This window comes from Haematobia irritans, chromosome 1, assembly GCF_050003625.1.
Source record: "Haematobia irritans isolate KBUSLIRL chromosome 1, ASM5000362v1, whole genome shotgun sequence".
Lineage (NCBI taxonomy): Eukaryota > Metazoa > Arthropoda > Insecta > Diptera > Muscidae > Haematobia > Haematobia irritans.
Genome location: NC_134397.1, coordinates 133,034,373 through 133,061,235, shown reverse-complemented (window position 1 = coordinate 133,061,235; position 26,863 = coordinate 133,034,373). Strand labels below are relative to the sequence as shown.

At 35.3% G+C, this 26,863-nt stretch overlaps 1 protein-coding gene and 1 long non-coding RNA gene across 3 annotated transcripts in view; one reads left to right on the top strand and one right to left on the bottom strand.

Moving 5' to 3' along the window:
• LOC142221838 (uncharacterized) overlaps positions 1-26,863 on the bottom strand; it is a 236,209-nt gene that overhangs the window by 190,568 nt on the left and 18,778 nt on the right. The window lies entirely within an intron of this gene.
• Positions 12,245-12,734, top strand: LOC142242115 (larval cuticle protein 65Ab1-like). The gene is made up of 2 exons (XM_075313968.1): positions 12,245-12,395; positions 12,460-12,734. The coding sequence occupies exons 1-2, from the start codon at positions 12,274-12,276 to the stop codon at positions 12,668-12,670; spliced, it is 333 nt and encodes a 110-aa protein (XP_075170083.1). The 5' UTR covers positions 12,245-12,273; the 3' UTR covers positions 12,671-12,734.

Below are 26,863 nucleotides of genomic sequence, written 5' to 3'. Positions count from 1 at the left end.
TTTCTAAATTAATATATGTTTGCATCCAAGCATATTATATTTACAAACATTTTATGTCCCAAACATAATATGTTCTAACATATTAACATATATGTCCCAAACATTTTATGCTAGTTTATGAACATTATATGCTTGCACTCAAAAATATTGTGTTTAAAAATTTGTGTTCCAAACATATAATGTTTATAGCCAAACATATGAAAAACAGTCTTTTTCATCCGTGTAAATTAATATCTTAATAATGCTGCAAAAAAGCGTCGCCAAAAAAGAAGTGAAAATGTTCTTTCTGGGTCCGGAAGTGGTGCTAAATTGGCGGAGAAGCGATGAATGTAATAGGAACTCGTCATTGAACGAATGTCCACCGTTTCACCAGCCGTTGCAATAAATTTGCATCACTTCTTACGGTGTGATCCGAATTCAGAGTTTTGAATGTGAATTAAAAAATTGTGTGATATTTTCCCAAATAAATAATTTTTATTTATTCGTTTTTTATTTGATTTTTGGTCGACCTTTTGTTAGAATTATATAAATATTTATAAAGACCTCGAGCTTCAAGAAACATTAATTTATAATAATTTTTACACTTTTTATGATTTTGAATGCATTCTAACGCTTGTTTGAAAAATTATCGAATTTTCTATAATGGATTTAGCATTTTTGTGGCAAAATTTGAATAATTTTTACCATTTTATTTATTCTTACTCTTTTTTTAACCTATATTATATTAATATAATTAACTTCTTTGTGAGGACATTTTTGGAAGTGCTTTTAAAGTTGTGCCTTTAAAACAAATCCCAATTTTTTGCTGGGAAAAGTGTGGAACTACTTTTAGTTGCTTTATTTTATATTATTTTGATGTCTATTTTTGTATTCTTTTTTATGAAATAAAACAATAATTAAACCTATAAGTTCAGTCTATAAATTTTTAGCTAGGGGGGCTATAGCCCCCCTAGGAAAATTGTCTAGCTACGCTAATGCGTACAACAGATATTTCGAAGCAAAAATGTTTTCTTAATTCCAAAAAAAAAAATCTTTAAACCAAAGATGCTAAATCCTCAAAACAAGTCACATTCTATATTTAAAGCCTATTTATCATAAATAAAATTTTTTAAATTAAAAATGTGTTTGTTTACTTTAAGGAAAATTTTCCCTAGTTCAAAGACATACGACTTTAACAGAGGGACGCAAATTTCCAAATTTTGTGTCCTAAATTTAATAAAAAAAATGTTGAAGCATACACTCAGAAAAATGTGACCCCTTCTTTAAGTTAAAACAAGTAAGGAAAGTCTAAAGTCGGCTATATTATACCCTGCACCACTTTGTAGATCTAAATTTTCGATACCATATCACATCCGTCAAATGTGTTGGGGGCTATATATAAAGGTTTGTCCCAAATACATACATTTAAATATCACTCGATCTGGACAGAATTTGATAGACTTCTACAAAATCTATAGACTCAAAATTTAAGTCGGCTAATGCACTAGGGTGCAACACAATGTTAGTAAAAAATATGGGAAACATTTAAATAAAAGACATGTTTTATTAATATAGTGAATATATTTTTTAAGAGCCAACAGCATCGACAGGCCTTGACATATTAGTTAATTATCCCGCTATTTCCAATTTCCGTGTAATGTTGTCAACTGTAAAATGTATTTTTTTCTTCTTCTTGAACCTTCAATTTCAATACCTACAAATATAAAAAATCATAAACCAATTTTTTTACAAAATTGGTTTATGAATGCTACACTGAATGCTACCTGATAATTGAAGATTCCAAAATGAATGAAGGCTTTGTTATTCTGTTGGTGTTTTCTTTCTTTATATCACGAACATTGATAGACTTATGGTTTGTTATTTATGTTCAATAATTTTCAAAAAACGAAAAATTTTCTCACTACTTGAAAATAACAAATATTTTATATATGTATTTTATTTGTTATTTATTATATTATTTTACTATATTATTTTTTTAACAATCTCTCCGTATACCATAACAACACGATTCGGAGCGGTCCATTTTTTTCACTCCGCTCCCGCTCCGGCAAAAAAAATCGCTCCGCTCCTTCTTAGAGAAAACTATTTATTTATTTACTTATTTATAATCATAAAAAATTATGAAAATAAACGAAAATATTTACATATGTTTTCGACCTGTTATAGAAAAATACAGTCCGTCCGTCCGTCTGTTGAAATCACGCTAACTTCCGAACGAAACAAGCTATCGACTTGAAACTTGGCACAAGTAGTTATTATTGATGTAGGTCGGATTGTATTGCAAATGGGCAATATCGGTCCATTTTTACGTATAGCCTCCATATAAACGGACCCCCAAATTTGGCTTGCGATTGCTCTAAGAAAAGCAAATTTCATCCGATCCGGCTGAAATTTGGTGCATGGTGTTAGTATATGGTCTCTAACAACCACGCAACAATTGGTCCATATCGGTCCACTTTTACGTATAGCCCCCATATAAACGGACCCCCAAATCTGGCTTGCGATTGCTCTAAGAGAAGCAAATTTCATCCGATCCGGCTAAAATTTGGTACATGGTGTTAGTATATGGTCTCTAACAATCATGCAAAAATTGGTCCATATCGGTCCACTTTTACGTATAGCCCCCATATAAACGGACCCCCAAATTTGGCTTGCGATTGCTCTAAGAGAAGCAAATTTCATCCGATCCGGCTGAAATTTGGTGCATGGTGTTAGTATATGGTCTCTAACAACCATGCAACAATTGGTCCATATCGGTCCACTTTTACGTATAGCCCCCATATAAACGGACCCCCAAATTTGGCTTTCGATTGCTCTAAGAGAAGCAAATTTCATCCGATCCGGCTGAAATTTGGTATATGGTGTTAGTATATGGTTTCTAACAACCATGCAAAAATTGGTCCATATCGGTCCACTTTTACGTATAGCCCCCATATAAACGGACCCCCAAATTTGGCTTTCGATTGCTCTAAGAGAAGCAAATTTCATCCGATCCGGCTAAAATTTGGTACATGGTGTTAGTATATGGTCTCTAACAATCATGCAGAAATTGTTCCATATCGGTCCACTTTTACGTATAGCCCCCATATAAACGGACCACCAAATTTGGCTTGCGATTGCTCTAAGAGAAGCGAATTTCATCCGATCCGGCTGAAATTTGGTACATGGTGTTAGTATATGGTCTCTAACAACCATGCAAAAACTGGTCCATATCGGTCCACTTTTACGTATAGCCCCCATATAAACGGACCCCCAAATTTGGCTTGCGATTGCTCTAAGATAAGCAAATTTCATCCGACCCGGCTGAAATTGGACGAGCAAAATTCATCCGATCCGGTTGAAATTTGCAACGTGGTGTTAATATATGGCCGCTAATAACCATGCCAAAATTGGTCCATATCGGTCTATAGTTATATATAGCCGATCCCCAATCACACAAAAATTGGTCCATATCGGTTCATAATCATGCTTGCCACTCGAGCAAAAATAATCTAGCAAAATTTTATTTCTATAGAAAATTTTGTCAAAATTTTATTTCTATAGAAAATTTTGTCGAAATTTTATTCCTATAGAAAATTTTATCAAATTTTATTTCTATAGAAAATTTTGTTAAAATCGTATTTCTATAGAAAATGTTGTCAAAATTTTAATTCTATGGAGAATGTCAAAATTTTATTTTGTCAAAATTTTATTTCTATAGAAAATTTTGTCAAACTTAATTATATACGTATGTAATCGTATATAATGTAATTTTAAGTTTAGTATATACCCAAGGCCGTAGCCAGGATTTTAATTCGGGGGGGGGGTTCAACTTAAAAAAAAAAAAAACATTCATATAATCTCATGTGTAGAAAATTTTATTTATGTATAGGTATGTATACAATATTTTTATACCCACCACCATAGAATGGTGACGGGGGTATAATAAGTTTGTCATTCCGTTTGTAACACATCGAAATATCGATTTCCGACTATATAATGTATATATATTCTTGATCAGGGAGAAATTCTAAGACGATATAACGATGTCCGTCTGTCCGTCTATCTGTCTATTGTAATCACGCTACTGTCTTCAATAATGAAGCAATCGTACTGAAATTTTGCACAAACTCGTCTTTTGTCTGCAGGCAGGTCAAGTTCGAAGATGCACAGAAAAAAATTTCACGAACTTTTTCCAATTAAAATTTTAATTGAGTTTTAAAAAATATTCAATTAAAAATTTAATTGAATCAACAAATTTTTTAATTGAAACAAAAATCAATCACAAAAATTAATAGTATCAATTAATTTTTTAATTGGATCAATTAATTTTTTAATTGACCTTCAATTAATTTTTTAATTGATACTATCATTTCTGTGATTGAAGACATTTCAATTAAAAAATTAATTGGATCAATTAATTTCGTGATTGAATCAGAAAAAAATTTTTTTGTGTAGAAATCGTAGTTTTTATCCAATTTGCCTGAAATTTGAAACCTAGAGGTATTTTATGACCATAAAGAGGGGTGTCAAAAATTGTGAGTATCGATCCATATTCTGGTATAGCACCCATATAGACCGATCTCCCGATTTTACTTCTTGGGATTATAGAAACCGCAGTTTTTATTCAATTTACTTGAAATTGGAAATCTAGAGGTATTGTAGGACCACAAATACGTGCGAAAAAATTGTGAGTATCGGTCCATGTTTTGGTATGGTCCCCATATAAAACGACCTCCCGATTTGGGGTGTTGGGCTTGTAGAAACCGTAGTTTTTATCCAATTTGTCTGAAATTGGAAATCTAGAGGTATTTTAGGACCATAAAGAGGTGTGCCGAAAATGGTGGGTATCGGTCCATATTTTGGTATAGCCCCCATATAGACCAATTTCAAGATTTTACTTCTTGGGCTTCTAGAATCCGAAGTTTTTATCCTGAAATTGGAAATCTAGAGGTATTTTCGGGTCATAAAGAGGTGTGCCGAAAACGGTGAGTATCGGTCCATATTTTAGTATAGCCCCCATAAGAACGATCTCCCGATTTAACTCCTTGGGTTTCTAGAAACCGTAGTTTTTATCTGATTTGCCTGAAATTGTAAATATTCTGGTATTTTAGGCTCACAAAAACGTGTATCGGATTAAGTTTTATCGGTCCATTTGGTAATGCCTCCATATAGACCGACTTCACTTCTTGAGGGTGTAGAAGACGCACTGATCATGAAAATTGCTTGAAACTCAATGTAAAATTTCCAGATTTTACTTCTACAGATTTAAGATTTCAAATCAAGACTTTATTTTATAATTTTCTTGCACACTTACAAGAGATGTTAATGATTCCTTTAAAACTCAAACAAAAATGGTGCTTATAAATCCAGAATCTGATATAGTCCTCATAGGTGAAATCTTTAAATTTATCTTCGGGAATATCCACAAGTCCTCAAGCCCTCCTGAAATTTCAAAGGAAACCCTAATATTTGGTTCATGGTGGTGGGTATTTAAGATTCGGCCCGGCCGAACTTAGTGCTGTATATACTTGTTATAATATTAAATTGAGCCGACGGGCTTTTTGGGCAGCAAATAAATCAATGACTTCTTCAGTCGGCACATTTATTCGGCGATGAACCGACATTAATGCCAATCCTTTCAGTCTACTCTCGCTAGTCGAATTTCTAAGATACGTCTTTAATCTCTTCATTGTTGAAAATGAACGTTCGGATGAGCACGTAGTAACTGCAGGGATGGAAAATGCAGTACTATAGTACTTTTTTCAAACCTTTTTCACCCCGGTCAGTACCGTAGTACCCCCGCGAATGATTTAGTACCTTTTGTGTAGACATTTTGAGTCGATATCAGATTTATGGTACAATAGCTTTGACAAAATATTTTAATATTTTGAGAAAGTCTTTATCAACCTTATTTGCTAATAGTCTTTTACAAATATGGCAAAACAGACATGTTCATGTGGGAAGAAAATCTCGATTTTGTAAAAGACATAGTCAAAAACAGGATTTTATTGAACTTCAAGAAAGTTTTAGTCGAAAAAAGAATGCGATTCTATATTATCGATTTTTTATTTCGGTAGAAATAGTTGTCAACATTTTATTTCTATATAGAATTTTTGCAAAATTTTATTTTTATAGAAAATTTTGTCAAAATTTTATTTCAATTGAAAATTTTGTAAAAATTTTATTTCTATAGGAAATTTTTGCAAAATTTTATTTCTATAGAAAATTTGTCAAAATTTTATTTTCTTTAAAATTCAGTCTCTTGACAATAATCTTCCAGTGAAATTTTTGTTGAAATTTAGTAAAAAGTACCTTTCCGCTCAAAAAATACCTTTTTGTACTTTCTTAAAAATTGTATTTTCCATCCCTGAGTAACTGGCAAAGTGACCAAAATTTTTAAAAGAATATGCACGTTTGGAAAAATCCCTTTATTGCTTCCATCGCTGAATTAGGCAGGTTCTTTTCGCAGGTTTTGCGCCATTTCATTTACACATGTGTGTTTGGCTGTTTCGTTGTTGTTGCTATTGCCAAACAAAGCGAGTCATGTTCACAAAAATAACAACAAACACACATAAAAAGGAGAAATACATTTTCCAAAAATGAAATTTGTGGTGCGAGAACAAAAATAATTTGTTTTTTTTCGACCGTTGTTTGACGGGCTTTTCAACTAGTATTCTATGATTTGTGCAAGTTTTATAGGTAAGCGTTTTTCAAAATAAAACCTCCAGCTTTTCTTCAACATCTTCAATAAGATTTTTCTATGCAGCTAAAAATATATATTTATTTATACAAAAATATTCATTCATTTCGGGGGGGGTTTGATCCCCCTCATCCCCCCCCCTGAATACGGCCTTGTATATACCACGTATGGACTACGTGGTATATATTACGGTATTAGGAAGTTTTGTGATACCTTGTCATCGGCAAAAGTTACCGCAACCCAAGTAATTCGATTTTGGATGACAGTCTTCAGTAGAAGTTTCTACGCAATCCATGGTGGAGGGTACATAAGCTTCGGCCTGGCCGAACTTACGGCCGTATATACTTGTTGTGATTGATTTTTGTTTCAATTAAAAAATTTGTTGAATCAATTAAATTTTTAATTGAATATTTTTTAAAACTCAATTAAGATTTTAATTGCAAAAATTTTCATGAAATTTTTTTGTGTGCACAACCAAGTACGCTACAGCCTTAAACAATGGCGCTACCATCCTAAAATTTGTCATAGGTTCAGTTTTTATTTGCTGGCAAGTCAAGTTCGATGATGGGCTATATCGGTCCAAGTTTTCGATATAGTCCCCATATAAACCGACGTCCCGATTTAGGGGCTTGAGCTAATAGAAACCGAAGTTTTATCCAATTAGTCTGAAATTAGAAATCTAGAGGTATTTTAGGACCACACAGCTTGAAATGGTGATTATCGCTTAGATGTGTAATTATGCTTTATCGGTAGATAAATATGCATTAGATGGGAAAATTTGATCTTAGCAGTGATTTTAAAATGAAAGTGTGTGTATTTTGGCCTTATGGAAGAATATATATGGGGGATTTGTCTCAATCTAAACCGATTTTGACCAACTTTGCTATAATAACAGGTTGGCTGATAAGTCCCCGGTCTGACACATCGATGGCGTCGCTAGTATTAAATGCATATTATTTTTATATAGTACCAACCTTCAAATGATTCGTGTCAAAATTTGACGTCTGTAAGTCAATTAGTTTGTGAGATAGAGCGTCTTTTGTGAAGCAACTTTTGTTATTGTGAAAAAATGGAAAAAAAGAAATTTCGTGTTTTGATAAACAAGTAAGTAAAGTCTAAAGTCGGGCGGGGCCGACTATATTATACCCTGCGCCACTTTTAGATCTAAATTTTCGATACCATATCACATCCGTCAAATGTGTTGGGTGCTATATATAAAACGTTTGTCCCAAATACATACATTTTAATATCTCTCGATCTGGACAGAATTTGATCGACTTCTACAAATTCTATAGACTCAAAATTTATGTCGGCTAATGTACTAGGGTGTAACACAATGTTAGTAAAAAATATGGGAAACATTTAAATCTGAAGTAATTTTAAGGAAACTTCGCAAAAGTTTATTTATGATTTATCGCTCGATATATATGTATTAGAAGTTTAGGAAACTTAGAGTCATTTTTACAACTTTTCGACCAAGCAGTGGCGATTTAACAAGGAAAATGTTAGTATTTTGACCATTTTTGTCGAAATCAGAAAAACATATACAAGCCAGCTATATCTAAATCTGAACCGATTTCAACCAAATTTGGCACGCATAGCAACAATGCTAATTCTACTCACTGTGCAAAATTTCAACTAAATCGGAGTTAAAAATTGGCATTTGTGGTCATATGAGTGTAAATCGGGCGAAAGCTATATATGGGAACTATATCTAAATCTGAACGGATTTTAACCAAATTTGGCACCCATAGCTACAATACAAATTCTACTCCCTGTACACAATTTCATCTAAATCGGAGCAAAAAATTGGCCTCTGTGGTCATATGAGTGTAAATCGGCCGAAAGCTATATATGGGAACTATATCTAAATTTGAACCGATTTCAACCAAATTTGGCACGCATAGCTACAATGCTTATTCTACTCCCTGTGCAAAATGTCAACTAAATCGGAGCAAAAAAATTGGCCTCTGTGGTCATATGAGTGTAAATCGGCCGAAAGCTATATATTGGAGCTATATCTAAATCTGAACCGATTTCAACCAAATTTGACACGCATATCTACAATGCCAATTCTACTCCCTGTGCCAAATTTCAACCAAATTGTGGTAAAACTCTGGCTACTGGGACCGAATAAGTCCATATCGGGCGAAAGATATATATGGAAGCTATATTTAAATCTGAACCAATTTCAATCAAATTTGGCACACTTGACTATAGTACTAATTGTTCTTCTTGTGCAAAATTTTAACCGAATTAGGGTTAAACTCTGGCTTCTGGGGCCATATAAGTCCATATCGGGCGAAACATATATATGGGAGCTATATCTAAATCTGAACCGATTTCTTCCAAAATCAATAGGGATCTATTATGAGCCAAAACACATACTTGTGCCAAATTTGAAGTCGATTGGACTAAAACTGCGACCTAGACTTTGATTACAAAATGTGTTCACGGACAGACGGACATCGCTATATCGACTCAGGAGCCCACCCTGAGCATTTTTGCCAAAGACACCATGTGTCTATCTCGTCTCCTTCTGGGTGTTGCAAACATATGCACTAACTTATAATACCCTGTTCCACAGTGTGGAGCAGGGTATAAATACTGTTTTCTGAAGGGAAAAATTACGGTGGAAGCAAAAACTTGGCTTGATAATGAGTTTCCGGACTCTGTCCCAGGGAAATCAACAATAATTGATTGGATATCAATATTTGGATATGCGGAAGCTCTGTGCAAAATGGGTGCAGCGCGAGCTCACATTTGACCAAAAACAACAACGTGTTGATGATTCTGAGCGGTGTTTGCAGCTGTTAACTCGTAATACACCTGAGTTTTTCCGTCGATATATGACAATGGATGAAACATGACTCCATCACTACACTCCTGAGTCCAATCGAAGCGTGGAAAGACTCAAAAGTCCGCTGGCAAAGTAATAGCCTCTGAGAACGATGGCAAAAATTCATGAATTGGTCTTCGAATTGCTTCCCCACCCTCCGTATTCTCCAGATCTGGCCCCCAGCGACTTTTTCTTGTTCTCAGACCTCAATAGGATGCTCGCAGGGGAAAAGTTTGGCTGCAATGAAGAGGTGATCGCCGAAACTGAGGCCTATTTTGAGGCAAAACCGAAGGAGTACTACCAAAATGGTATCAAAAAATTGGAAGGTCGTTATAATCGTTGTATCGCTCTTGAAGGGAACTATGTTGAATAATAAAAACGAATTTAGACAAAAAAATGTGTTTTTCTTTGTTAGACCGGGGACTTATCAGCCAACCTGTTATCAGTTACAATTTGGATTTTATACTTGCATTTGTTTGTAAGTGAATAGATTTATAAACATAACCCGAAAAGAGAATGAAAATTCGGGTAAAGGAGATTTGTATACTAATTTTCATTTCATTTATTATCGTACAAAGTGATACAAAAGTCAATAAATAGACCTAAAATCTTGCATCACACAAAATTGTAATAAAATATAAACTTCAACAATGGTATATATAAAAAAAAAACTAAAAAACTAGATAAAATCTTTAAGACAATGGTGTAGTAAATAGAAATAATAATAAAAAATATTTATAAATAGTAAAAATACTAAATGTTGAATATATATTAAGATATAGTAGATATCTCATACTAAGCGTTGAAAAATGGCTCCCCAGCCAAAGGACTTGCAAATGTGTATTCAGAGTTATGGAACACCCGTTGATAATGCGTTAACAATGATTATATTCGTGGTAAAGAAAACTCCAAAAACCTAGCTCTAAAAGTATTAATAGGAAAATTGAAACTACGAAGGTTTAAAGGTAGTCTATTCCATATACGAGTAACGCGGACAATGAAGGAACGTTCACATATAGAATGCGATATACGAGGCAACATAATCTGTGGATTGCGAGTCGATCTGGAGAAAAACCCCTTATCAAGAAAAAACAACCTAGATCCACAATGGATGGCCCTATAAAAGAAGATCAGGTTCCGCAATTGAACGTACAGTGCAAAAGGCATCCCAAGGAATTCAATAGCTTGGTCCGAAACGTGGTCAAATCGACCCAAACTGAACACAAAACGTACTACCATATTGAATATCCTTTCCAGCCTATGCATATTCTCCCCAGTCGTACCGGAAATCACTTCAATACAGTAGCAAATATTCGACATAAGTAAACCAATCGCAAGTTTTCTCCTGACAAACAAGGGTAAGTACATGTTAGTACTGTAGAGCCTACGTAGGGAAATTAATACCTTCGAAAACAAGTAATCAATATGGGCCCCAAAATTAAGTTTTTCGTCTAGAAAAACACCCAAACATTTCATCTCATCAACACCTGTAACTGGCGTACCTTTATAAGTAACATCAATTTTCCACGGCTGTTCAAGTACTGGTCCAAAAAGCAAGTATTTGAATTTCGAGACATTGACATCTAAGTTATTTGACTCCAACCAAGTACCAACCATATTCAAGACACAGTCAACACTTGTTTGAAGCTGAGAAATACAACTATTATGGAAAAGGAGATGGATGTCATCAGCATACAGAAAAGGAATACAGTACTTCGGAATGCAGCTACAAAGGTCATTAAGATATAGAATAAAGAGCAATGGACCTAGGACCGAGCCCTGAGGAACGCCACTACTAATTGAAAGTGTATCGGACGTAATGCCATCAAATTGGACAAATTGGGAGCGGCCTGATAAGTACGAAAAAATCAATTTACAGGCATCAGAACTAAATAAAAATTTGGTCCTCAATTTACCAATCAGCTTAATGTAATCTACCCTGTCAAATGCTTTGGTTAAATCCAGAGCAACAAGCACACCACTCTCACAAGTATCAACAAACCCCCTTATCGTCTCCGTCAAATCCAAGAGCAATGAGGAAGTACCTAGACCTGTCCGAAAACCATACTGAAAACTGCTAAGCATCTGACGGTCGTCAACATATTCCTGTATAATTTTATTGTTATTGATCCTATATTAAAAGTCAGATAATCGGAAATTGATATTGCGATGTGTTGTAAACGAAATTCGATTGTGGATCACAGTCTTTAGTAGGACTTTTTATGCAATCCATGATTCGTCCCGGTCGAAATTACAGCCGTATATACTTTTTTTTTAAGAGTTTAAACTAACTTCACGAATGAAAGGACTATATAGAGAAATAGAAAAATGAACTTGAAATACCAGAAAAGTCGATTAAAGACAAACATTGTTGCCCTAAATTAATATTGTGAGGATCCGTTATAGAAAAAACTACTTTTGACTGGTTCTTTTTCTCTCTACTATCCTCCGTTCGTCTTCAATATTTAGGGTCATAGAATTTTGATATTTAGAAAAAAATTGCATTTATTTCTAACTGCACATAAATATCAAAACTAAAGGCTAAATAAATATGAAACAGGTATATTAACTAAACTTTATTATTTATGTTATTATATAGCTAAACATGAGATGAGAATCCGATTATTAAACCAGAACAAGTTCTTGCAAATTGAGACACTAGCTTCTGGACTATAAAAATGGTAGCTTATCGCATCATGATATCCACAAAGTTGTGAACTTTCTCTGGAACAAAAACCAAACACTAGCAAATATGAAATTCCTCATTGTCTTAGCTGCCCTCTGTGTTGTTGCCTTGGCTGCTCCTGGCCACGAAGAACATGCTGAAATTATAAAGCAAGACTCCAAAGTTGATCATGATGGATACTCTTTCGAGTAAGTTTACAGTTAGAATCCGTATTGGATTATTTTTTTGTAACATACAATTATACCTTTTTAGATGGGAGACCAGTGATCACACCAAACACCGTGAGGAAGGTAAATTAGTTGGCGGTGATGGCCATGATGACCACGGACACATTGAGGTTCATGGAGAATACAAATGGACTGATCATGTTGATGGCAAGGAATACCATGTCAAATATACCGCTGATGACCATGGTTTCCAACCTTCTGGTGATCATCTCCCTCATTTACCCAACGATTATTAAGTATTAGAGCATTTTGAGATATAACTTGTAAATAAATAGCAAATGATTAAATTGGAAATCAAAATTCGTTGACTCTGTGTCTTGTGAATGTAGGAAGTTAAATTAAAACAAGTTCGCCCAGGCTGAATCTGAACCTCTTAACATTGTCTTCTATATTGTAAGTTTTTAGATAAACAATTTTTATTTTAGATCAAAAAGACAGATTATATACTTATATAGTCCACTTTAGCTCTTGATCTGTGTATGGTGAAGAGTATGGTATGAAGAGTCTAAAAATAATTAGGAAACGATATGAAAGAATTTTTTTAAATTTTCGGAAAAAAAAAATATAATTATGGACCAGTTTTTGGACGGACACTGTTAAATCGACTCCGAATTTTACAATAACCCAGAAAGTATACACTTTAGGGGGTCTGATACCAATATTTCGATGTGTTACCAACGGAATGACAAAGTCATTGAGCTAAACTCGGAATCGGGCACCACTCAGTAATAAGATTGAAGTTCACCACTGAATAGTCAAAGTGAGCTTGAAATAAAGGGCTGTCACTATGCCTAACCCAACCTAGTATAATCCCAATTCTATGGTGTCTAATGGTCTTTTTATACCCTCCACCATACACTGAAAAAACAGTGAACCCTTTTCCATTGCAAAATGAACTAAACTGTAGTAATATTGACCATAATTTAGCCCTTAAGATTTTTTTCAACTTGTCTAGTTTATAATTCTCTTAAATTTTAGTTCATCTACAACATTGTATTTTAGTTCATTTTTACAACACCATAAGATTTATATACCCCTACCAAGTTAAAAAGTCAGTATTATTTTGGTTTACTTGCTTATTTTGTGGGAAACCCGATAATAAAAATTGGTTAACAGTCTCTTTAAAATGTCGACGACTAAACTATTTTTAAATCAATCATTCCGTAGTACAGAGAAATTAAATAATTAAAGGAACAACAAACCGTTTTGCTATTATGAAAATTTTCATACGTTAAAATTAAACTTTCTTTAAGCAAAAGTACTTTATTATAAAAACCTATGATGAAAGTACTTAATACAATGTTTTTTGTGAATAAAAATTATGACCACGTGGAACAGAGAGTAGTTCATTTGAACCCGCTGTTTGGACATTTTGACTTATCCTTTTTTAATTCATCGTAGGTAATTTTTTCACATATCTTGCTGGAAAAAATGGAAACAATAATGAAAATTTTTAAAAATTAACACCATGTAATAAAATATAGTCTTTAATTCTTCATTTAACTTGTAACTTACCATATTTGGGGGCATTTTATCAAATGGTGTAAGGAATTCAACTTTTCTTTGGAAAACGTATCTCATAAAATTTGTACCTGAAACAATTACAGAAATAATGAAGTATTCTAAATAAACTCATAAAACTGTGTTGTTATCGATGTGAAAGATATAATAAAATAAATATTATAGTTGAGTATAAAACTCACCAATAAAAATGTAATATAAAACTTACCAATTCTCTATTAAATTGTACGCTGAGGGGAAATATAAAAAGTTGTCCAAATTAATTTGGGTTACTCTGAAATTAAATATTTATTTTTTACATTAAATAAAATTATTAAATAGGTTTTTAAAAAATCTAATGAAAAAAATAATAATATGCCTAAAAAACCAAATATTCTTGATAAAAGAAAGTTAAAGAATCCTTACCAATTCACTATTAAATTACAGGCAAAGAAGTACTAAAAATTTGTCCAAATTTTTAAGGAGTTATTCAGAAATTAAATATTTGTTTTTACATTAGAAGTATTACATTTGTTTCCAAAAAATATGATTAAAGAAATACTAAAATAAGGTATTAAAAACCTGTAATTTTGATGATAAAAAGGTCACAAAAACGTAAATATTCTAGTTGAAATAAAGCCAATTTTTAAAAGAAAACTTACCAATTCTCTCTTTTTTAAATTTGTTCGAATCAATCTGGAGTTGCTCTGAAATTAAATATTGTTTTTACAACAAAGAAAAACATTAAACTGGTTTCCAAAAAAAATTAATTAACAAATAATAATATACATAAAAAATATTCTTTTTAAAAGAAAGTCATATTAAAAAAATACTTACCAATTTATGAATAAACTATACGCTGAGATATAACAAAAATTTTCCAAATTCATCTGGAATTGAATATTAATTTTTTACATAGAATAATAAAAATTTCAAAACACTTTTAATTTCAACATATTTTCCTACATATTCTTAATAAATTTTCTCTAAACTACCGATAAAATATTAATAACTTTCATTTAAAAGGTTTAATATACAAACACCAATATATGTCTCAAAATTCCAAAATATTCCATGCCTTTATATTCCCCTGTTGCATATTAAAAGATGCAACAGCCCACGCCAACGCCAACTATACAACTGAAGCATGCCAAACAAAACCAAGCAAAGCCAAAACATTCCTACAACAACAAAAACACATGTGCCTTTATTGAAAACAACACCTCATCCAGCCAAATAAACCATCCACGAATAACAAACACACACAAACCACTAAATGAACAAAAATAAAAACAACCCCACGCTCATGTATACACAACAAAACTCAAGTAACATCATCTTTACATTAATCACATTCCACTATGCCGATAAAAATCTCTGTACTATACATTAGTTCATCGCATCTGCTGACAATTTACTCTAAGAATAATATTCGTAAAGGTACACCAGTTTATGAACGATGAAACGTTTAACTTAAAAATTGCAAAATTTTCATGAAATGTTATCTACCATTTTTGACGAAAATGTCTATAATTTTAATTACATGTGAACTAAAAATATTTCATTGGGTAATTTTTTACCAACAATTATTAACTATAGGAATTGTCAGTAAGAAATTGCTATCCACTTTCAAGTTCATTTTTCGTAAAAAAATATTTTCTCATACAAAAATATCTTATAGTAAATTGCACTTATTATTTAGAAAATACTTTACATTTCACAAGTAGTTTTATAGCATGACAAACGAATTTTTAACTACCAGTTAAGAAATTTTTTAAGGAAATTTCCGTCGTATTTTGTAGGCCATGAACTAAACGATTGCTACTTAGAATTTGTAAAATTTCCTTTCGAGTAGTTAATTTTCGTTGAAGATACGAAAAATGAACTAAAATTCTGGAAAATTCTTGTAATAATTTAATGTAAAAATCTCCTTAAATTTACGAGACACTTTTTTTCTGTGTAGGATGGGGGGTATATTAACTTTGTCATTCCGTTTGTAACACATCGAAATATTGCTCTAAGACCCCATAAAGTAACAGGTTGGCTGATAAGTCCCCGGTCTAACAAAGAAAAACACATTTGTTTGTCAAAATTCGTTTTTATTATTCAACATAGTTCCCTTCAAGAGCGATAAAACGATTATAACGACCTTCCAATGTTTTGATACCATTTTGGTAGTACTCCTTCGGTTTTGCCTCAAAATAGGCCTCAGTTTCGGCGATCACCTCTTCAATGCAGCCAAATTTTTTCCCTGCGAGCATCCTTTTGAGGTCTGAGAACAAGAAAAAGTCGCTGGGGGCCAGATCTGGAGAATACGGTGGGTGGGGAAGCAATTCGAAGACCAATTCATGAATTTTTGCCATCGTTCTCAATGACTTGTGGCACGGTGCGTTGTCTTGGTGGAACAACATTTTCTTTTTTTTTCTTCTTCATATGGGGCCGTTTTGCCGCGATTTCGACCTTCAAACGCTCCAATAATGCGCTTTGCAGATTATCAGTTATTCCGGACGACAATGTCGAACATATCATATATATTGTGCATATTATAAGTTAAGTCCGAAGGCATAATCGATACTGCTGCATGTTTATGGGATCGATAGCACATTTACCGATTATTTGGTCATCGCAGACAAGTCGTATCGATTCGACACACTGTAAGATTCTTCACAAACACCGACATGCCGTCCGGAATAACTGATAGTCTGTAAAGCGCATAACGCCATATAATGATGGTTTTGATGGTGTTTCCCTTCTCAAGATAATCGATAAAAATTATTCCATGCGCATCCCAAAAAACAGAGGCCATTACTTTGCCAGCGGACTTTTGAGTCTTTCCACGCTTCGGAGACGGTTCACCGGTCACGGTCCTCTCAGCCGACTGTCGATTGGACTCAGGAGTGTAGTGATGGAGCCATGTTTCATCCATTGTGACATATCGACGGAAAAACTCGGGTGTATTACGTGTTAACAGCTGCAAACACCGCTCAGAATCATCAACACGTTGTTGTTTTTGGTCAAATGTGAGCTCGCGAGGCACCCATTTTGCACAGAGCTTCCGCATATCCAAATATTGATGAATGATATGACCAACACGTTCCTTTGATATCTTTAAGGCCTCTGCTATCTCGATCAACTTCATTTTACGGTCATTCAAAATCATTTTGTGGATTTTTTTGATGTTTTCGTCTGTAACCACCTCTTTCGGGCGACCACTGTGTTCACCGTCCTCCGTGCTCATTTCACCACGCTTGAATTTTGCATACCAATCAATTATTGTTGATTTCCCTGGGGTAGAGTCCAGAAACTCATTATCAAGCCAAGTTTTTGCTTCCACCGTATTTTTTCCCTTCAGAAAACAGTATTTTATCAAAACACGAAATTCCTTTTTTTCATTTTTTTCACAATAACAAAAGTTGCTTCACAAAAGACGCTCTATCTCACAAACTAATTGACTTACAGACGTCAAATTTTGACACGAATCATTTGAAGGTTGGTACTATATAAAAATAATATACATTTAATACTAGCGACGCCATCTATGTGTCAGACCGGGGACTTATCAGCCAACCTGTTGTATATATTCTGGGTCGTGGTGAAATTCTGAGTCGATCTAAACATGTCCGCCCGTCCGTCCGTCTGTTGAAATCACGCTAACTTCCGAACGAAACAAGCTATCCACTTGAAACTTGGCATAAGTAGTTGTTATTGATGTAGGTCAGATGGTATTGCAAATGGGCCATATCGGACCACTTTTATATATATATAGCCCCCATATAAACCGACGCTCAGATTTGGCTTGCGGAGCCTCTAAGAAAAGCAAATTTCATCCGATCCGGCTGAAATTTGGTACATGGTGGTAGTATATGGTCTGTAACAACCATGCAAACTTTGGTTCACATCGGTCCATAATTATATATAGCCCTCATATAAACCGATCCCTAGATTTGACCTCCGAAGCCTCATGGATGAGCAAAATTCATCCGATTCGGTTGAAATTTGGTACGTGGTGTTATTTAGTATATAGTCTCCGACAACCATGAAGGAATTGGTCCATATCGGTCCATAATTATATGTAGCCCCCATACAAACCGATCCCCAGTTTGACCTCCGGTGCCCCTTGGAAGAACAAAATTCACCCGATACAGTTGAAATTTGGTATATATAACCCCTATTTAAACCGATCCCCAGATTTGACCTCCGGAGCTATGGAGGAGCAAAATTCATCCGACCCGGTTGAAATTTGGTACGTGGTAAAATTGGTACATTGCGCTTGTATATAGCCGCTAACAACCATGCCAAAATTGGTCCATATCGGTCTATAGTTATATTTTATTTCTATAGAAAATTTGGCAACATTTTATTTCTTTGGAAAATTTTGTCAAATTTTATTTCTATAGAAAATTTTGTCAAAATTTTATTTCTATAAAAAATTTTGTTAAACTGAATTATTTACTTATTTAATCGGCCTTTTTTGTTTAATATATACCCCGTATGGACTAACTTACAATTGAGAAGTCGGTGTAAAGAAGTTTTAAGATACCTTGCCATCGGCAAGTGTTACCGCAACCCAAGTAATTCGATTGTGGATGACAATCTTTAGTACAAGTTTCTATGCAATCCATGGTGGAGGGTACATAAGATTCGGCCTGGCCGAACTTACCAGATACAAATATATACACGCCTGGACTGTACATGTTTCGGTTCGGGCGAATGAACCTTTCCATAGTCTTTAGTATAGATCTGGCTGGGAGAGATAACTCAATTTTGGGCCCTTTATACTTTCTTTTCTTTCTTTCTTTCTTTCTTTCTTTATTTGCTTTCCCATGCACAAGACCACTTGAGTCTCATATTTCAGCATGAGAAGTTTAAAATCATAATGTAAAATTAAATAAATATAATATAATTACAATATTAGGTTTCATGAAAAAAAAAATTTTTTTAAATTTAAAAAATTAATCAAAATAGATCTATAAGCAAATAACCTTAATATTTTATATTGAAAAACTGATTACAGACTGAAAAAAAACACTATTAGAATTTAAGTTTGACAATTGTAAAAAGAGGAGAAAAATAACAACAATTAAAATAAGATTTATAAAATTTATAATTACAGATAATGGATAAAGAATATTAAAATTGAAAATATGAAAAAGAAAAACAAAAACAAAAAATTGAACGAAAATTTTATAACAAATAAAAGAAAGTTATAAATAAAAGTACATATTGCATAAAAATAAGGGTACATATTGCATGAAAACGAAAACAAATTTTAAGAATTAAAACTAGCTAGCAAACAGTTTAGAGTAAAATAAAACAAATGATAAAGAATCTTGTTTAATTATTACTCAAAAACGAGATAACATTTTTCTTAAAGGCATCTGCATTACTTATACATTGGATATTATAAGTAAGTGAGTTCCACAGACGGATGGAGTTAATAAAAAATTGCCACTCAGAGACCAAACAGCTATGACGAAGCAAAATTAATCTTTTTCCTCTATTAAATCTTGAAAAACGCAGGCGTTGAAATAAATGCACCGGGTGACCACTATAAATAATCCTATGCAAGAAAATAAGGACTCTTAACTTAAGTAGATTGTGAAATGTCTGTGATGATGGTAAATGCAACAGAATTTGTTTGAAGGGAAATCTATCTCAGAAGGAATCTGCATCACATATATAATACGACCTGCTTGCTTATGGCAATGTTGTGTGTATATATGATTGCTGCTACGCGGCAGTTATACATTACATTTGTTACATGTTATTGCACTGCGAGAGACACAGAATCCCTACATGTTAGATACTCCAAACAGAGTCGTCGCTAAATCCTAACCTGCAATGGCACAGTGGTAGAGCATTCGCCTAGAACGCCGAAGGCCCAGGTTCTAATTCTCGCTCGGTTGGAAATATTTTTATTTTTTATCTTTATTGGACTTGGATAATGCGGATTAGGAAGCAAAAGGAAAAAATACCCGATGGTATATCGTTAGAGTAGAAAAAAAAAAAAACAAATAGTCACTCAGAATTTGAGTTGTTTGACAGTTTATTTTTGTACTTGCTAAAATATTTTTCTCTTCGGTAATAATGGGTATACGAAGACTTTTTGTAAGACCTCTTCGCATGCACACCAAATTTTTCTGTTTCTTTTGGTCAATTGACGCTGGCGAAGCACTTTAACTCCGGAAGACTTGTTTTGTTTAATAATTTCACGAAGTAAAGTTAAATGATTTAAATGGTGTACGAATGTTGAATTAAATCTTGTTATTTCGTGGTAATCATAAACGTTTGTAAGAAGAAAATCATTGAATTTGTTCCAATTAATCTATTCGTGTTGATTATTAAGGTGATTTCCTGTGATTTGCAAATTTGTCAAATGTGACCATGGAAATTTTATTTTAGGATACCCCTATAGCACCTGTGTTACATTATTCTTCGTATATAACTTGAGGAACTTTAGATTCCTTGTGATCCTAGGTCGATTGGTGAACATATAACCTATTTTCGTGTCTGGTTATCCAGAAGAAGTGATTATTGCATTTTTGCATGCAGAGGTAAGCGTGATTGATGACCATAATGTGACACGCGTGAAATATATGAAGATCATTATTTCAGGATTATATCAGTGCAGCCGGCCGTGTTATTGAAAACCTCCTCGCCTATGGGGAATCAAAGTCCCCTGGTGAGGAGACTTATTTTGGATGTACTCCGGGGGAGCACCGAAGACCGGTTATGACTCCACCCCTAATTGAATACCCTTATGAATGTATTAACAACTTCACCTGTGAAACCATTCACCAGCCGACCTAATTTTTTGAAAAATTATAAGTTTTACATAGCCGCTCTAGTTTATTCAGCAAACGAGAGCCCCCTTTTGTAATGTCGCTCTCTGGTACGGTGCTCTGTTAAACGCTAACAGCTACAGTTCTACATTTCACCACAACCTGTTTTGACCACCAACTCATTGTCTGTAATTCGGCACTTTAACATAACAATGGCCTGTGGCCCAGTGGGTTAACAGCTCGTGTATGGTTTATGCAAATTTTATTGATCTTAGTTCGAATCCCAGAACAGACCATTGAAATTAGTCCGTCAACGTAATAAAAAAAAAAAATTAATATCCAAAAATTAATTAACTGAATTAATATGAAAAGGAAAATGGAATTACCTATCAGAGCGCATGCAAAATTAGTAATTAACAAATAATCTTAATTCAAATCTAGCTAAGTAACACATCATCAACCAGGAAAGAATTAATTCATCGAGGCCTCGACGGATTTTCGACTTGCATCATGGTCCTAACCAACCAATTAACCTGGCTTAAAAGAAACCAAAAGTAAGTTATTTAAAACCTATTTATTTTCTTTTTCGGTAGATTATTATAATTAAAAATTTTGCATACGACTTTTCTTAAAGAAGATAAAATCGATTTTGGTATTTTGTTTTCCATTTGAACTTTTAAGAAGAATAGTAAAATTTAGTGCATAGGAAATAAGTATTTTGTAAGATAAAGAAAACAATTGAATTTCAACAAAACTAGTTCCTCATGTAATATATTATGGCCGCTGTGTTTGTCATATCGATTTTTATGATTTTTTGAATATAGTTATATAATGAAAACTATGAGTGCTTAAGTTGTTATTATTTTCTGCAAGGGGGTGAGTTAGAACTGGGGGTGTAATTCACTACTGGGGTATTATAAATCTATTTGCCAATAATACCATGGAAGGGTCAGGGTTTTGAGGCCAAGGATTCCAACTCCATCCGGAATCCCTAATTAAAGAATCGAATTGACGGTTATATTTCATTCCACCTTTCATTAAGTTGTTTTAGTTTAATTCCAACCGAATATATTGTGGGGTTATTTTATCTGAGGTTCATGTTAGAACAATTTTGCAATTTCCATCCATCCTTTAAATGAAAACGGGAGTCTATAAAACTTTATTTATGTCCCTGATTGTAAGTTGTGCCAAACCAAATGGGCCCGAACCCCCCCAAACCGACTGAATGCTAGTGCTCAATGGCTCCCAGCCCTTTTGGTTTAGTCATCAGAATGCAATTCTTCATGTCACCTTCTCTTACAATCTTTGTCCAATGTTGAAGGCAGCTTGAAGGTATGACTTCAAGGAAAAGTGTGTCGATGGACATGACCGAATTAGTTGGACATTACATAATAAATGGCGCTCAACGTGGGGCCGATTACAATTCCGAATTGGAATTGCCATCGCTCCAGAAAGATCTAGTCACGAGATAGTTCAGAAAGTCAAAGGAAAAGTAGAAATTTTGTTTTGTAGGGCATGATTTACGGCAAATGAATACTTAGTTAGCCTTTTCGGATTTTCCGTTGACTGTCATTATGGTTAGCGGAACCAATAGATTACTCTCTAATATTTTCATTGCGACTTGATGTCAGCCAGAACAAGTTTTTACATTTTTTTTGTTGAGTGTATTTTTGTGCAAATGAGACTGAGGTACTAACATCCTATGGCTTATTGGATGTACTTCACTTTCGCTTCTAGCATTTTGAAGTCCATAAGACGTAGTTACAGATATTCAGTTTAGCATGTTGGTTTGTCAGTTTGTGGGAAAATATACGAAACAGACTCACTCATAGCCAGATATTTTATACCGCCAATTCTCAGTATTCCCCCTTATTTTTTAGATCACCCACCTTTGCAGAAAATGTTTGTTGTTGATTGGGAAACTAATTTTTCAATTATTATTATTATTGTTATTTTTGTTTTGGTTGAAAAGACAATTTACTATGACTACCCTACGCAGTCCTCCGGGGGAGATCTCAGAAGATCTTCCTGCGGGGTCTTGCAATAAAGAGGAGCAATGTTTTATTTGCACTGAACTTATGCTTTTCGAACGTCAGGAATGCTACAAAATTTCCATTTGTGGCCATATATTTCATCGAGCCTGCATTGAGCAGTCCTTGTCGACATCCTCCATTTGTCCTCAATGCAAATTGGCGTGCGAACTTTCGGACCTTCGCAAATATAGCTTGGAGCCACTAGTGGAACTCGATAACCCAGGTAGGACGGGGTCTGTTTGCAAGAAAAATAAAACGGATGGTCGGGGAAAACCCAGAGGAGCTGCTGCTCATCGACCACACACCAGAAGTTTTAGTAGGGCTTTGATGAATGATTATGAATTGAATAGCCATTTTAGACAGGATGTGGACAGAGTTGTTAATGACGGATTGGAGAATGGTCCATCTTCTTCATCATATGGTAGCCCATCGGCTCGTGGCAATATTCGAGCACATTTTCGTGGTATGGACGAGCAAGGAAACCCACATAAGTCGCAGACTAATCACATGCAAGTTGATTATGACAGAATAGGTCAGATGATCGAGGATCGGTTATCTAGTATGCTTCAGAATATTAATTTGTCACGAACCGCAATAGGCAATGAGCAACCATACGACCCTCAAGTACGTCGTTCTATATCATCTCAACCCCCTTTATTGCTTCAAAATGTTTCCCCTAATGGGCATATTCGAGGGAGTGAGACGATTCGTCCCCCAAAATTAAATGCCACACACTTTCCAAATGCGGAGAAAGTTACATCTATTATCCAAAATTGGAATGTTAGATTCGATGGCTCTAGTAGTGGGTTGACAGTAGAAGAGTTTTTGTATCGCATCACTTCACTGACTGAAGAACACCTTAACGGAAATTTTGACTTGATTTGCCAGAACTTGAATGTACTTCTTACTAATAAGGCCTACGATTGGTACTGGCGATATCATAAACAGGTCGATGCCATTCAATGGAGTAGTTTTTGTGCAGCGTTAAAGGCACAATACAAAGATATGCGATCTGCGTATGATAGAAAGGAGGAAGTGCGTAACAGAAAAATGAGACTCGGGGAGACATTCGAATCCTATTATGATGCTGTTTGCGCTATTGTCGATAGGCTTGAACAACCCATTGAAGAGGCCGAATTGGTCGAAATTTTAGTACGGAACTTACGCCCAGACATACGGCATGAGTTATTGTATGTCCCCATATACTCTATTGGACATTTACGTCGATTAGTACAGATGCGTGAGAATCTTTTAGGGGAGGACTGCTATCGTAGAAATGTTAACAATAGGACCTATGGATCTCAACCACCTACTGCTCGTCGATCCATTGCGGCTGTCCTAGGTGACGAAGACGAGTTGACAAGTCCTTTTGAGTCACCAAGTGTAGATGCTCTGAGCACAGATGCCGCATATAAATGTTGGAACTGTGATGAAGTGGGTCACATGTGGGACGATTGTTTACGCGAGAGGAAAGTTTTTTGCTATGGATGTGGGGCAAAAAATATTTATAAGCCACAATGTACCAAGTGTGCATCGCGTAAAGTAGCGGCCTCAAAAAACTCAATGCGCCGAAATCCGGCACCAAATCTCCCTTAACATCGAAATATTCGAATATTTCCGTCCCCAGTCAACTTCCTGCTAAGGAGGTTACCCTTTTGAGGCGGGACGTCTCAATACCCAACAATATGAGTAAACTTCTTTGTCCCATTAAACCGTATCACGAGCGATATTCTCAGTATTTGGAGACACGCCACAGAATATTTTCAGCCGATGCACTTACTGACACTACGGTTTCCAAACGGCCGAAAAGATCAACAGTCCGCTTGAGGAAATATTATAGGAACCGAAAAGTAATGTCACAATATAAGATATCTAGTATTGTGAGCAATGATAAAGATCGCCGATATTACGCAAGGATAGACTTTTTGAATTTTTCTGAGTTTGGGTTGCTCGATACTGGAGCTAACATCTCATGTATAGGATCTACACTTGCTGAGAATGATTTTTCGAAGTATGACCAATTCGTTTCATTACGTACCTCAGTGCAGACAGCCGATGGAAAATTCCAACGAACTCTTGGTTATTTGGTTGTAGATGTCACTTTTCGGAACTTGGTAAGGACTGTAAAATTTCTTATAGTCCCTTCGATAACTCAAAGGGTTATATTAGGATTGGATTTTTGGCATGCGTTTCGTTTGGCTTCGGATGTATTTGACTCGGCAATAATTTCAGACACTGCGAATCCAGATAATTCCGTGAGACCATTTGGAATTGATAGCGTATTAGAACCCGACGTTTTAGGATCTGACACTGGTGTAACAACTTTAGAGGATAAATACCCCCTCAGTGATATACAGTCACAGCAGTTACAGGCAGTTATTTCGTTATTCCCCGATTTTAGTAAACAAGGCCTGGGGAGAACAGAACTTGTAGCTCATGAGATAGATGTGGGTGGGGCGAAACCGATTAAACAGCGTTTTTATCCGGTTTCTCCCGCAGTGGAGAAACTTATGTTTCAAGAAATCGACCGCATGCTATCATTAGGGGTTATAGAGCCCTCAAACTCCCCATGGAGTTCCCCGATTCGGTTGGTGGTTAAACCACAGAAAGTCCGCCTTTGTTTAGACGCCCGCAAATTGAATCACGTCACCAAGAAGGACGCCTATCCCCTCCCTAATATTGAGGGGATATTCTCGCGGTTGCCACAGGCCAACATCATATCGAAATTGGATTTGAAGGACGCATACTGGCAAGTCCCTCTTAGTGAACAGTCGAGACCACTCACAGCATTTACCATACCCGGGCGTCCTTTATACCAATTCGTTATGATGCCCTTTGGCCTGTGCAACGCGCCACAGACAATGTGCCGTCTGATGGACAAATTAATCCCAGTCGATCTCAGACACAGCGTCTTTGGTTATCTTGATGACATTATCATTGTTTCTGAGAACTTTTCGACCCATTTGTCGATTCTTGTACGCATAGCGGAGGAATTCAAAAAAGCCAATTTGACTTTGAATATTGGGAAGAGTCGTTTTTGTGTCACACGCGTAAAATACCTAGGGTATATAATCGGTGACGGCGGTATTACGACCGATCCGGAGAAAGTGGATGCAATACTGAAGTGGCCTGTACCAAAGACCGTGCGTCAAGTTCGTGGTTTTTTAGGACTTGCCGGGTGGTACAGACGCTTCGTGGAGAATTTCTCCTCTCTGACGTACCCCATAACTGAAACATTGTCGTCTAAACGAAAGTTCCGGTGGACGCCGGAGGCGAATGAGGCGTTCGAGCTAGTGAAACATCGCTTAACAACTGCACCGGTTTTGGCAACTCCGGATTTCGGCCGCAAATTTTTCGTACACTGCGATGCCTCTGATTACGGAATAGGAGCTGTATTAGTTCAGGTAGACGACAATGGGAACGAACGTCCAATTGCGTTTATGTCAAGAAAACTAAACTCGGCACAGCGCAATTATTCCGTAACGGAGAGGGAATGCCTTGCCGCAGTGGAAGCAATAAAACGATTTAGGTGCTATCTCGAAATGCAAGATTTTGAGATAGTCACTGACCATTCTTCGCTTTTGTGGCTGATGAACCAGCCCGATCTGTCAGGCAGACTAGCGCGGTGGGTATTAAAACTGCAATCATTTAAGTTTTCCATTAGCCATCGAAAAGGCAAGGATCATGTCGTACCGGATGCTTTATCCCGGATAACAAGCGATGAAGTGTCAAGTCTTCAGACTTGTGATCCAGCGGTCGACTTAGACTCCCCTTGCTTTAACGATGACGATTATAGACAGCTCCGAACAAGCGTTGAAGGTAATCCAGGAAAATATCCTGATATTCGGGTATTGGACAAGTTCGTGTACATACGAACTGAATTCTTCAGAGGAGATAAGGATCAGGAGGAACAATCGTGGAAACTTTGGATTCCAGAAGGCCTGAGACAATCTGTAATCTCAGGATCTCACGATTCTAACATCACTGCCCACGGAGGAATGTCCAAAACGTTGGACCTCATTCGCCGGTACTTTTACTGGCCGAGAATGGTAAGCGACATTCGCGAGTATGTTCGTAACTGTGACGTGTGTAAGGAGACGAAACACCCTAATTT

Bases quoted from the DNA above. Each gene is read 5' to 3' on its own strand.
- LOC142242115 (XM_075313968.1), top strand. From the start codon at position 12,274: ATGAAATTCCTCATTGTCTTAGCTGCCCTCTGTGTTGTTGCCTTGGCT. The intron at 12,396-12,459 runs GTAAGTTTACAG...ATACCTTTTTAG, and splicing joins CATGATGGATACTCTTTCGA to ATGGGAGACCAGTGATCACA.